General features: G+C 41.6%; 1 protein-coding gene across 2 annotated transcripts in view; it reads right to left on the bottom strand.

Annotated features, from left to right (window-relative positions):
- Positions 1-13,048, bottom strand: part of MAP3K15 (mitogen-activated protein kinase kinase kinase 15) — a 145,071-nt gene that overhangs the window by 28,341 nt on the left and 103,682 nt on the right. For both annotated transcript variants that reach the window (XM_019529218.1, XM_019529219.1), the window contains 3 exons: positions 12,249-12,376; positions 7,089-7,219; positions 6,719-6,824 (listed from right to left, as the gene is read on the bottom strand). In XM_019529218.1, coding sequence (XP_019384763.1) covers positions 6,719-6,824; positions 7,089-7,219; positions 12,249-12,376 — 365 coding nt within the window. The remainder of the gene's footprint in view (positions 1-6,718; positions 6,825-7,088; positions 7,220-12,248; positions 12,377-13,048) is intronic.

Below are 13,048 nucleotides of genomic sequence, written 5' to 3'. Positions count from 1 at the left end.
AGGTACCAGGTGCAGCTCGTGAACGCTGAGATGGTAGGGCAGATAGAATGTTCCACATGAGCGTGGAGGGGTCCACTACGAAACGCTGGGGGGGGACCCCTGCCATGCCCTCTGCTTTGACAATTGGCTGCAGGGGGACCCTGGGTGCCCCCCCAAACCCAGGAGGCACAAGTCACTGAGCCGGGGGGCGGTCCCCTGCACACTCCACAGCAGACCTGGAAGTGGACAGGAAGTAATTCTGGGTCCACCACTGAGTGCGCGCAGGGGACCCCCGACCCTGGACTCCAGTGGGACGCTCCATCTGCCCCACCATCTCAGCGTTCACAAGCCACCTTGTACCTTGAGGTACATAGAAAAAACATAAAGCTGTGTCTATGACTGAACCATCAAATCTCTCCGAATCTTTCCAAATCAAATTGGAAGCTTCCGATTCGATTTGGAGAGATTAATGGATCTCCTGATTCAATTCAGAGTCAGCCACCAAATTGGGCTGAATCTCCTCCAAATCAAATCAATGACCCAACGCTTTGCACAGCCCTAATAATCACCACCTTTGTGTGAGCACAGATCATGTAAGCATTGGTAATAATAAATTCAGCCAGCCTAGGAAGCTAGTATATAGCCTAATAGTAAAGGTTCTGCAGTTGAACAAGGAATCTTTAAGAGGGAAAAAGGTAGAGGTAGACAGGAAAATAAATCTGGAGAAAAAAAAACAAAATACATTTGCACAGAGAAGGAAAGAGACCTAACTCATTAATGTCGTGTTGCTTTGTGAACACCATTTGTTTAAACAAATCATGTTGCTATTGTAACCTTTACTCCATATTGCAACATCCCGACTTAAGACAAGAAACATGAAAGTCCTGTCAAAAACCAGTCTCATTTTGACAAGGACAGTACACAATAGATGTGATGCATTCATTCTATAGGGTGGAATACCTCAGAAAGTGTTAATAATGACAGAACTAGAAAGGACCATCACACATTAAGTTACTCCTTTCTGGGTTCCTTCCTTCCGCAGCTTTTTACTTTTAGTATACTCCATGCATAGAAACCTGGCAGGGAGAGCTACAGTTGCTCTGCCTAACTATCTAACACCTATTTAAGGATGCTGTTTCTCTGACAAGAACCTTTGCCCACCACCAAAATCTAAAAGATTGAGCTAAGGAAAGAGTAAGGGCAAAAAGGGTCTTCTGCCTTGTCTAAGAATGTTGGCTTGAATCAGGACTCACACAGGGCTCTGTGTTCAGGATTTCTTTTTTTCCCCCCAACAGAAGTGTAACTTGTTTGTGCTGTGTTGAGAGAAGAACAGCTACAGTTAAGAAATGTCTTTGCTAACCGAGCGATCGTTACATTGCTGCTAAATTGTCTGGGAAGGTATTAATTAAGAAACCAGAGTTCCCACAGCCAAGGACATATGGAGAGCTATAGCTAAGCAAGGTGGGAGAGTGAGGGGTGTACACACTAATTTCAGGACCAGGCAACAAGCATGTGGGATCCCACCACCCAAAGTAGATGCCAGTCATTTGGCCTGCAACATGGTGATATGTCCAAGAGAATCAGGGCTAAAACAGCAATCAAGAATCGGGTACTACCCAGGTTTCAGAGGGCTTAGAAGCACACGAGTCTAGCCCAGTGGTGCTCAACATTTTGGCTCCGCAGGCCAGATGAGTGGTGTGGGCCTGTCTGAAGGTCAGATCAGGCCCTGTGGCCTGGCACTGCCCCTTCCCTGGCCCACACCCTGGGATAGGGCCCCGGGGGCCCAGCACCACCCCCTTCTACCCCTGTGGACCAGAATTGGGTTCTGGTGGACTGGCGCTGCTATTTCCTGCCCCTTGCATGCCAGGATTGGGGCACATGGGGTGGGCACCACCCCGCCCCGACCCTCTTGCACTGGTTTTGAGTCCCAGGGGCCTGATGCCACCCCCTCTGAGCCCTCCACAGTGGGGTTTAGCCCTGGGGCCTGACTATTCCTCCAGGCCTTGCACACTGGGATTGGGTACAGGACTTGGGGCTCCCTATGGGTTCAGAGATTTAATAGCTCCCTCTCCACCAAATTACCAGACCTGTATAGAGCCCTGCAGGTTGGACAACATGGTGCCATGGGCCACTTCTGGCCCACAGGCCAGAGGTTGAGCATCCCTGGCTAGCCAATCAAGGGAATGGGGTGCTTGTTGTATCAATGTATCTTTGAGTACCTCTGATTATTGAGTAAGGCAAGGTTTAGTTTTGCCAGTTTTTAAGCAAGCTGAAGGTATAAACCAAATCAGAGAAGATTTTTTAGGGTGGACTATGTTTTCTTTCAACATGACTCTTACATAGTGCCAGTTCCAATGTCTGAACTGGAGTACCGAAGAATTCTCCTTTACTTTTAGAATCTTTGAAGCAAACTTCCTTGCAGGTCATAAATAAAGGTGACTGCTCATAAAAAGTACGCTTAGAAAGCAGAGACCACTAAGAAGTTACTATCACAAAATGGTAACTTTAATTCAGCAAAAATTCTCAAAAATCCCTTGTTAATACAATAATATCACATAGAAACACATTATGAAGAAATTACGAACTGTGAATGAAAGAACACACATATTACACAATTTCCTCTGAGCTACAAGAGACGTTGGTAACAATACCAGAAAGGCTTACTCTGGAATATTAACTCTAACTAATCCAAAATTAATAAAGGCAGAAAAAGGTTTACAAAATTATGTAATACCGATCAAGTAAAAGATAGACATTGGTAGCTTATTTGTCATACCCAACAGCTACTCACTGTGAAGAATTCTTGCAACAAGTACATATTCCAGGAAGTTATGATTAATCAAAGGATCGGGTGGATTGTAAGTGGAAAAGCAACATTTTATGAACTGTGGCCTCATAAAAACTCTAACACTCACACAGCAGTTTTATTAGTGGCAGCAAGAGTCAATGGGAAAAGAACACAATACAACAAAGGAACATTTGAAAAATTAAGATCCTGGTAAACTTAAATTAAAAGGCTCTTTAAAATCCACAGATTTTTAAATGAAACGGTTCAAAGACATAATAAAAATGAATTGTGTGCTGATTACAAAAGCTGAAGAATTCAAGCATAAGTAGTGGTGTTATAATTTTTGTTATAAAATGGCATGCATAGATGTTATTTTACTTTTATTTAGGATTTAGGTTGCTCACTATATAGCCGATTCCTGTAATGAGCAAAATTGTTCAATCGGTTCAATTTTTACACTGTGAATGTCAATGTTTACAATTGTCCATGCTTGCAAAAAGTAGGATCTTGATCCTACAATGTGATCTGCATGCCTATATGGAGTCCCATGACTACTTCAGGATCTGATTGCATTACAGTATTAAGGTGCCAGAATATTACAAATTTGAATTACTTGCAGTGTCTTTTATGATAATGTTGCACAAAACTACACAGCGGTAACTGTAGATTATACCATTCTCACTAACCTGACTGGTAAAATAAGGTTGCAAACCTCAATCTCCACCACTTTTCAAACCAGTGGCATAACTTAAATAAGCCTTGGTAAAACCCTGCAGGAGAGCAGGAGGGCAGCTGCTGAGATTCAGAAGGGCAAGGGTGCCAGGGGCAGAGTTAATGTGGGCAAGAACAGGTGTCTTATCTGCCCCGAGGATTCAAATTCCCCAGTTGCTGCAGGTGCAGGCATAGGGCTGCTGCTACTGCCTCACACAGACTACACGGGGGGCCACCATTTTGGTGTCCCCTCCAAGTCAGTACCCAGGACTGGTGGCCCACTCACCCAACTCTTGTTATGCTACTGTCTCAAAAGAGGGATAAAAAGCATGACTCAGTGAATGCCTGACCCTGGAAACCCTTAATTTGTGCCACATCATGCCAAAAACCTTCACAGTTTATGTGCTGCACTGAAAAACAAAACACATATACGGACAGACTAAAACCCTACATGTGAGAAGGTATGTATGCACCCTAACTTGTGTTAAATCCAAAACAATCTGAATTGAAGTCAAACATAATTTTTTTTCCTCCATATTAAATTACACCTTTAAAATATAGTTGTACAAACCAAATACTGAAAACAATGTACAAATGAACTGCATGCTAGAACAAGAGGAAATATTACCTCCTCTTGTTGTAATACACCAGCTTTCCTCAATGCTGTTATCTGATAGTTTCTTAAGAAAATTATTAAAACAACACTTAATTCATGTCTGGAATATGCACGTAATGTTCAACCCTCAAAATGTCATAGAGCTGCACAGAAATGATCAATGGAAACATATTTCAGGTAAAAATGGCAAATGTGAGCATTTGACAGTTACTCATTCACTTGCAAAAAAGAGGTAATTAATAAAAAAAAGTATTGTTGAATTTGCTTGGAAAATAGAGAAATTTGTTAAAGAAATTATTCTGCAAATTTTATTCAACCAGCTCTATTACAAACCACACTGTAGTTTATGTAGCTACACAATTTCATGTCTGTAAACTAAAGAGACTGCCTCTTTTGAAATAAGTGACATGAATCTCTCAATTCAATATAAACCAGCAAGGAACTTATTTGCATGTTATATAAATTCAGTATTTTATTAGGAATCAAGCTTGATGATTCACCGAAACAACATAACTTATTTTTTCTTCTTCAATTTCAGTTTGGCATTTTGTAAATATGAAGCAAGCATATGTTTTCTTCCAAGTGTTTTAAAATGTTATACCAAATGGTATTTGGCTTTACTGCAAGAGGAATTAAATTTCTGGCAATGTTTAACTGTAATTTTTTTTATCAAAAGCTCTCTTATTCACTTGGTAGTTCATGAATGCATATTTGATTAAATTGTTTTAAAACGTAATAAATCAAACATGAGTCTTTAAATATTTTAGTCTGAGACGTTAATTCCAAAGTGCAACCCACTAGCTGACCCATTGTTATCACTAATAAAAAAAAAAAAAAAACCCTCACATTCTTGTGGAAATACAAGGCTGGTTGGTTTTGCTGGCATTTAATTTACATAAGGCATAAAGAACTCTTATAAAGCAAGGTAATAAAAGCTTGCAAAGTGCAGAGGGAAGGAAAACCGTGAGTAACAATCAAGCTACAGACATGCATAGGAAAATTTCTTTATGCAATTACTAAGGTCTGTGTAGTGAGGGTAGGAAAAAAAAAGACTAATATTTTTATCTTTATAGCAGAGAAATAATCTATATCTGAAAAGATCACAAAGAGACTACCTACTAAACCTGCAGGACAGCAGCAATTTTTGAAAAAAGCTATGCAAACACAGTCACTGATAATGTATGTTGGAAAATGAGGAGGACTTCCAGCTTCTAACGCTATTCATTTAAACAGACCACCATCCACCATCTCACTTTGGCAACAGTTTTGTAATTCCTTAGATTTTCTTACAGAAGATGACATGAAAAAAAATGATGAAGACCCTCCTATCATCTACGTTTTATAGGGCTTTTGGGTTGGTTTGTTTTTTACTTTTGTAATAAAAGCATGTAAATCAGAAATCTGGTACCCTAGTATTTAACAGTTTATATAATACAGTGCCCTTAAACAAACACATGCAGGGCCATGAGGCTTTGACATTTAAAAATTAGGTTCTCACTGACTGTGTGGTTTACTCTGCAGTACTTTGTGAAGTGTGTATGTTTTAAGTGTTTTTCTGTATTACAAAGTTTTAAAGACATTCTTATCTGGAGATTTTAATTTGATCTCAATTGGTTTCAAATTAGAACTCCTTAAAAAAATAAAGCTTATCCTTACACTTTATGTACACCAACAGTGCTCAATCTCTGGCCTAAAGGCCAGATCCAGCCTCCAGAACCAAGTCATCAGATGTTTGCCAAGTCACTCCTGAATGAAGGCGGCAGCCTATAAGTAAATAAGGGGTGTGCATCAGGATCTGGGTGAAATGCCTGTTCAGCAGAGTACGCCAAGGAGTGACAAGGTCCAATAGTCACAAACTCCTGCAAGACCGTTTTAGGCTGGACATAAGGAAAAACTTCTTTACTATCCAAGACCTCAAGGCCTGGAATAGACTCCCACCAGAGGTGGTGTAAGCACCTACTCTGGACAAGTTTAAGAAACATTTGGATGCTTATCTTGCTGGGATCCTTTGACCCTAGCTGACTTCCTGCCCTTTGGGCAGGGGGATGGATCCGATGACCTTATGAGGTCCCTCTTCCAGCCCTAATGTCTATGAAATCTGGTGCACAGGGCTCTCCCCACAGGTCTGGAAATTTGGCAGCAGGGAAGCAGTGGCGTTAATTGCGGCTCCCCTCCTGTCAATTTTCTGGACCCATGGGGACCCCTACGGGTCAGATAACATGGGCCTGCATGCTAAATTGGGCCAGCACAAGAGCAGGCCAGTAAAGAACCGCTGTCATGCATGGCCAGATGTGGGTGCATGGGGTCAGTCTGGTGCACAGCCAGATCTGGCATGTAAGGTCAGTTTACCACACTGGATCACACCCATGGATTGACCCCATGCACCGACCTCAAGGGATCTAGCTTGTGAACCAACCATGTGCCACTCATCTGGACCTTGGGGCTGTAAGATTGGGCACCACAAACCTACACAAATTTACTTTTTTTTCCCTTTTTGTTCAAGGTAAAAAGTTCTGACCCTTTTCACTTTGTAGACACAAAGCTCTGGGGCTGTAAGGAATACAGATAAGAATATAGCAGCCAACAAGGAGAGAGCACCAAGAACTCCATTCAGTTCCTCTTACCTGTAAATGTCTCTGTACATGGATTGATTCCTGCAAGCCGTTTAGAAGTCCCAAAATCAGAAATTTTTACCACACCGCTGTATGTGTTCACCAGGACATTATCTCCCTGGGGAAGGGGAGGTGGAGAGGTGGGGAAGATGAGGCAAGGTGGATATGAATATACACAACATGTCAACAAGATTCCAGAATTGTCATCACTGTTATTTATAATTTTACAAAGACATCTCACTGGGACAGAGGGATTTTCTATATTTTCTTAGATTCCTTCCATGACATCCTACTGAAAGAACTACTTTATTTTTATAGCCAAATTAACTATCTTGCAAGAGGTACTGAAAACCCACAAGAACACTACATAAAGCACACCTACCTTTATATCTCTGTGCACAATCTGGTTTTCATGGAGATATTTAAGCCCTTCCAGGATCTGCTTGGTGTAAAATTTTATGGTGGGTTCTTTCATCGGGCCCCATTTTGATCTCAGGAGAACAGAAAGGCTTCCTGGGTTATGTAAAGAAGAAAATATGTCAAGACAGCACTGATGCAAGGTTAACTTGCAGAGGACCACAGTAACAAACAGAGGATGAGATGAAGCCTCGGGACAATTTCCTGAGCATGGGGCAGGGAGGAGGGGGAGAGGAATATAGTAGGTACCTGCCCCTGAATAAACTCAATTCTTCCCTGGACTCTCTATTTCTTCTGGGGCACAGTGATTTATTGTAGTCTTTACTTGGTTATTTCTGCTTTTCCATCAGCTCAGCAATACCAAGACTTCACCAATATCCCTCCTCTCTTCTCCCCTCCCCTTCCCCAACACTTCTTCACCACCTGGGGACAGAGAGGAAGAACCGAGTGCACACCTTATGCTATGAAATGAAGAAAAAGTCTTGTCAGGGTTGATGGGTGACACTTGCTTTTGGTCCTTGGAGGCTGTATATTAGGGTCAGCCACCAATCTGGCCCTTAATTAAAGAGCAGCAAATATACTGGGTGAATGTCATGATAGGTCACATTAAATATAGCAAATTATTTGTAAGCTGAGAGAGGGCGATGTCATATGACAGTAACACAGCCTAAACATTCTCCCCTCTGATTTGGTAACATGGAACTGACACCACTGAGGATTGCTGGAGATAGGGGAAGGAATAGTTCAGAAAGAAATCTGGCTTTGACTGAGTGTAATTTCAGACACTCACTGAGATTCCTCCTACTCAGTGGAGATAGTTCAGTGAAACAGATTTCACCTTTTCAAAATAGACGAGATTTCTTGTCCATGAAAAATGCAACTAATGCTACATTTTCTGCTTACAGAAAAGGTGCAGAATTTACAACAGACTGTCTTAAGTTTTGGCAAACTTAGCTGAAGGAATTTTCAAAGCATGAAAACAGAAGAGTTAGAAGTGTTCAGACAGAGCTGAAATCTTGGTTTCCCTTTTAAGGTGTGTGAGTGGTAGAGAAATGTCTGTGCTAGTTTAGCAATACCCTGTCACTAACAGCTATACAGAATGCACTCCAGTATGTGTGTGAGGAACCATGCTTGGAAAACATACAGTATCAGGAGATGAATTTAACACATGATAAAAGTGTTGGCAGCTAGGAGAATTGGGGTCAGAAGGCATCTGCAGTCCAGAGAACGTAATCCAATGGAGATAAAATTATCACCTTGAACTTTCCAACATATATTTAAGCATGCTCATTTTCTAATTTTGAATCCAAGTCTTGAGAATGTAACCTTAATTTTCATTTTCCTCACTTTTTCTTTACTTATTTATTGTGAACAACAACATTTTTGTAGTAGTTTTTACCCACAAGTTATAGTCTTGGCCTATTCATTTTAACATAGATTGTTTTTCTTCTTTGAGAACGTTTATAGGTGGAGTGGTAACGAGCTGCCCAATACTTCTCATTACAAGACACCATTTTTAGTCATTTGTAACTTTATATAACTAAACTAACCATATTTAATAATGAGGTAGGGGAAAATACATGGTTTTGTTCATGTTAAATTCTGGTGACTTTTCCTTTGGAAAACAATAGTATTCCCATACTTTGAGTAGGGATTTGAAAGAGGTTGCATGCTGAGGAGAAATGTCTTTATATTTTAGCTGCTAAATTCAAGGAGTCGATTATACTGGTTATACTCTGATGCTGTGTTGTGTAGGACCTTCCTTACAAAAGTAGTTCTTGGCTGCTGAAGTCTCCTAGGTGCTTGAAAATGAGAGCAGGGAGGCCATCTCCCTCTGCTCTAAGTGGAGGAGCTGACAGTGCTTGGGAAAGAAGAAAGAAACTGAAATTAAAAAGCTGGGGGAATGGAGATAAGAAGTCAGTAGCCAAGAAGAACAGTACTGGGGCTAGAAGTCTGGATGCAGAAGGGCAAAGCCTGGGACTGGAAGAGTTTGGAAGGGATAGAACCAACGAGGTCCCACAGGATATATACTGGAAGAAGAGTCTGTGCCTACTACAGTAGATTCTCCGAAGTCTGAAACAAAACCCATCATTCTGTCCCTCATCAGCAAATATCTGTTGGACCCACTTGTCCAAAGTCCCATTCCTGTACAGTGCAGGACTCTACCCAGACCAGTAGTTCTCCATATTTTTAACTTCAAGGCACCCTTCAGAAAAAGCCAACTCTTAGCTTTCACTTGTTTTTTGACTATAGAAAAATAATAGAGCAAGTTTCCTGTTGCAAAGAACTCAAAGACCACAACAGCTTAGAATGGTTTTAACACTGTGGATTCCTATTATAAATCTCTGAGTTTATCTTGTGTATCATGTTTGCACACTTAACAATGCTAACACTGTTGCAGCACCCTGTTTGAGAATCATTAATATAGCCCCAGCAGTGCCCAACATTTGGCCCCATGAGCCGAAGGTGTGGAACGGGGTTGTTTTGCAGGCCAAGTCTCATGGCTTCATTGGGCACCTTGCCAGCTGGATTCAGCTCTGCACATCGAGATGGGGCCCCATGCCAGCTGGATCAGACCCTGAGTTGGCCAGGCCTGCACACCCGGATAGAAGTCTGTGCTGGCCAGGTCCTGCACTGGCTGGATCCAGCCCTGCATGCCTGGATCCAGGCCCTCACTGGCCTGGCCTTGCAATCTTGCACTCATGGCCATGTTATCTGACATGCAGGGCTCCTCACAGATCCAAGATTTTGGCAGCAGGAGAATGCTACCACTGCTTCTCCAGTGCCAAATTTTCAGATGTGTGGAGGCCTTGCAGGCCAGATGACACTGCTCCATGGGATAGATGTTGTCCGTGAGCTGGCAGTTGAGCACCCCCCCATACAGAAGATGACAGCCAAATCTGTTACTTCTAATGTCAGACGTGTGCTGGCTCTGGAGTTCCCAACTGGCTGATGATCCATAGGGGTCTCAATAAGACTTCACATACTGGAATGAAGTAAATCACTCAAAAGTTAGGAAATGCAAGAATTACTTATAAGTAATTCTATGACTTGCCTATAACGAATAGTTAATATGATTAATTGCTCATGTCATCATAATTAGTTTCCCTTGTATGTATACCTTATTAAGTCTTTAATTAGATGATCATATCTTTTTTTTTTTAAATTGGTCCTTTGTCTTTGAAGGCCAAGATGTTCTCTGCTCTGGAGGTGAATTAGGATTGCCTAGCTAAAGAAGCTGCAGTCTCTAGGAAATCCTTCTCATTTGCTGAACAGTTGGAAGGTGGCTGGTATAATCAGGGAGGAGACTGCAGGAAGAGAAATTAAGCTTTCTCTTGGCCATTTAGTATTTTGTAAACCCTTACAATATCCCCCCTCAAGCATTTCTTCAAAGCTGAAAAGGTGGAGCCTCTTTAATCTCTCCTCATATGAAAGCCTATCCATACTACTAATCATCCTGTTGCCTTTCTTTGCATCTTACCTAGTCCTTCTATATCCTTTCTGTGGTATGGGGATCAGAACTGGGCACAATATTAAAGGTGTGGGATGCACCTGGATTTGTAAAGGGGCATGATGTTATTTTCAGTTTTGTTTACAATTCCCTTCTCAATAATCTCAAACATTTTGTTTGCCTTTTTGACAACTGCTGAGCAGTTGTGAACTGTCCACAATGACTCTCAGATCTCTTCCTTGTGTGATAACAGCTAATGCAGAGCCCATCCTAGTTAAGGTATAGTTCGAGTTATTTTCACCCATGTGCATCACTTTACACTTACCTATACTGAATTTCATCCGTCATTTAGTTGACTGTTCACTCAATAGAGCCAGATCCTTCTGTAATTCCTCACAGTCTGCCTTGGTCTCTACCACTTTGAACAAACTTTGTGTCATTCTTAAATCTGGCCACCTTGTTACCCATCCCCTTTCCCAGATCATTTATAAATATGTTAAACAGCACTGGTTCCAAAGATCCCTGAGGGACCCCACTGTTTATTTCTTTCCATCCTGAAGACTGACTACTTGTGGACAGTTTAAGTCACTCATTATTACTCCGTTTTCTGCTGTTGCAGCTTCTCTCATCTCCCTTATCATTTCTAACTCATTACTGCTGTCCTGGTTTGGGCGTAGATAAAATATTACCAGGTGCACTTTTTTCCTATTAAAATCCAGAATTTCTATCCACAGTGATCCACAGCAGTGCCATCCCTTCATGCGTGAGAGTATCTCCCTTATTGGCTGAAAAATCTACCCTATTTGATTTGATCATCTTTGATGTAGAGTGCCACTCTCCCACCAGTGTGACGTATGCCAGGGGTTGCCAACCGGGGGTACTTGAGAAGGCCCTGGGGGGGTACGCATGGGCAGGTGGAGACGGAGCACCATGCAGCATCCTGTGCTGCTGTGCAGGCACTGCCTGCCTGAGCGTACGAGAGGGGGCAGGGGAAGCTTGCACACGGCAGCTGCTGCCGCTCCATGTCCCCCCACCCCACTCAGCAGCCGGGGGTACACTGCTCTGCGTCCAGCTACCAGAGAGTACAATGGATGCAACCTTCAAAAAGGTTGAAAAGGTTGAAAACCCCTGACCTGGTCTATCATTCCTGTATAATTTATATCCAAGTATTACAGCATCCCAATGATGTTTCTCACTCTACCATGTATCAAAGATGCCTATGATGTCTTAGCATTATTTACTGCTGTGCATCCAAGTTCCCCCACCTTTGATTTCAGACTTCTAGCATTAGTATAAAATCACATGTACTTTTTATTGTTGCCCTGGCTGCTTCTGTATGTGCAAGCTAAAGGGGTAACATAACCTTAATTCTGTCATCTTAATTTTTAATTTACTTTTTTAGATGACAAATTACTTAACTTTGTAATCTTAATAAGGTTCTTATTCTGTGTGTGTAAATATTGGAACAGGACTTCTTAGGATAACTGTACATTTCAAATCTATTCTTCACATTCATAGAATCTACTTACAAATGGAAAAATGCCACATGCAATTAAACTTCTACACTGTAGAAATCTACCCCTCTTAAAAGAGTTCACTGCCCAACTCCTACTGACTTTCACTGGCAGCTGCTTTCTAAATCCCTGAGGCACCATAGCCAAGAATGATACAAACCTCCTGGTACCTGCTCCATAAAGATCTTAATATATCCATCTTCAGAAACAGATCCAAGGTACTGGACAATGTTTCGGTGCTTTAAATATTTATGCAGTGCTATCTCTTCATGCAGAGGCTGAGAGTATCTATCAAGAAAAAATAAATTGGGGATTAACCGAGGGTAGGAGTAAATGTAATAGCCTAATTTTGGTGGAGACCTAGTTTTAAAACCTAGATTACAAATAATAGTCTTCTCATTCTAGCCCTCAACTAATACACTGGCTGCTTCTTAGGAAAAAAAGTGCTCTTTACTGGAAGCAGTCCATTAGTTTGACCTGAATCTACAACATCTGTATAGATGGGGCAGTTCAGAGCGGCTTTTTGGCACTTTTATCTAAAGCTGATGCAATCACTGATTAGATAAAAGTGCCAAAAAAAGTCCCACTAAAGCGCCCAGTCTATACAGATATTGGGTGAACTGGGTCCAACTAACATGCTGTCTCTTCTGGGCATGCACTGGGCTTGACACACTCCTGCGCCAAGTTCAAAATAAAGTGTTGGGCTTTTTGGTGTTGGTTTTGGTTTGTTTGGTTTTTTTAACATCTGCAAGTAGCCTTTGTCACTAAGGCCCAAAATGTGGCATGTCTCATGCTCTGCTCAGAACAGACAGCTGTGGAGTACAAGCGTTCCTCACAAGGACAATGGTCTTAGATGGGTTGGTTTTTTTTTTCTCCCACACCTTCCAGCCCTGTTTGGCTTATATAAATACATATATAGTCCCTTCCCCAGAAATTAGAATACAATGACTATATGCAAAA

This window comes from Crocodylus porosus, unplaced genomic scaffold (genome assembly GCF_001723895.1).
Source record: "Crocodylus porosus isolate Cpor-Errol unplaced genomic scaffold, CroPor_comp1, whole genome shotgun sequence".
Classification (NCBI taxonomy): domain Eukaryota; kingdom Metazoa; phylum Chordata; order Crocodylia; family Crocodylidae; genus Crocodylus; species Crocodylus porosus.
Note: the sequence above shows the minus strand (reverse complement) of the source record. Positions and strands in the feature narration are given on the sequence as shown.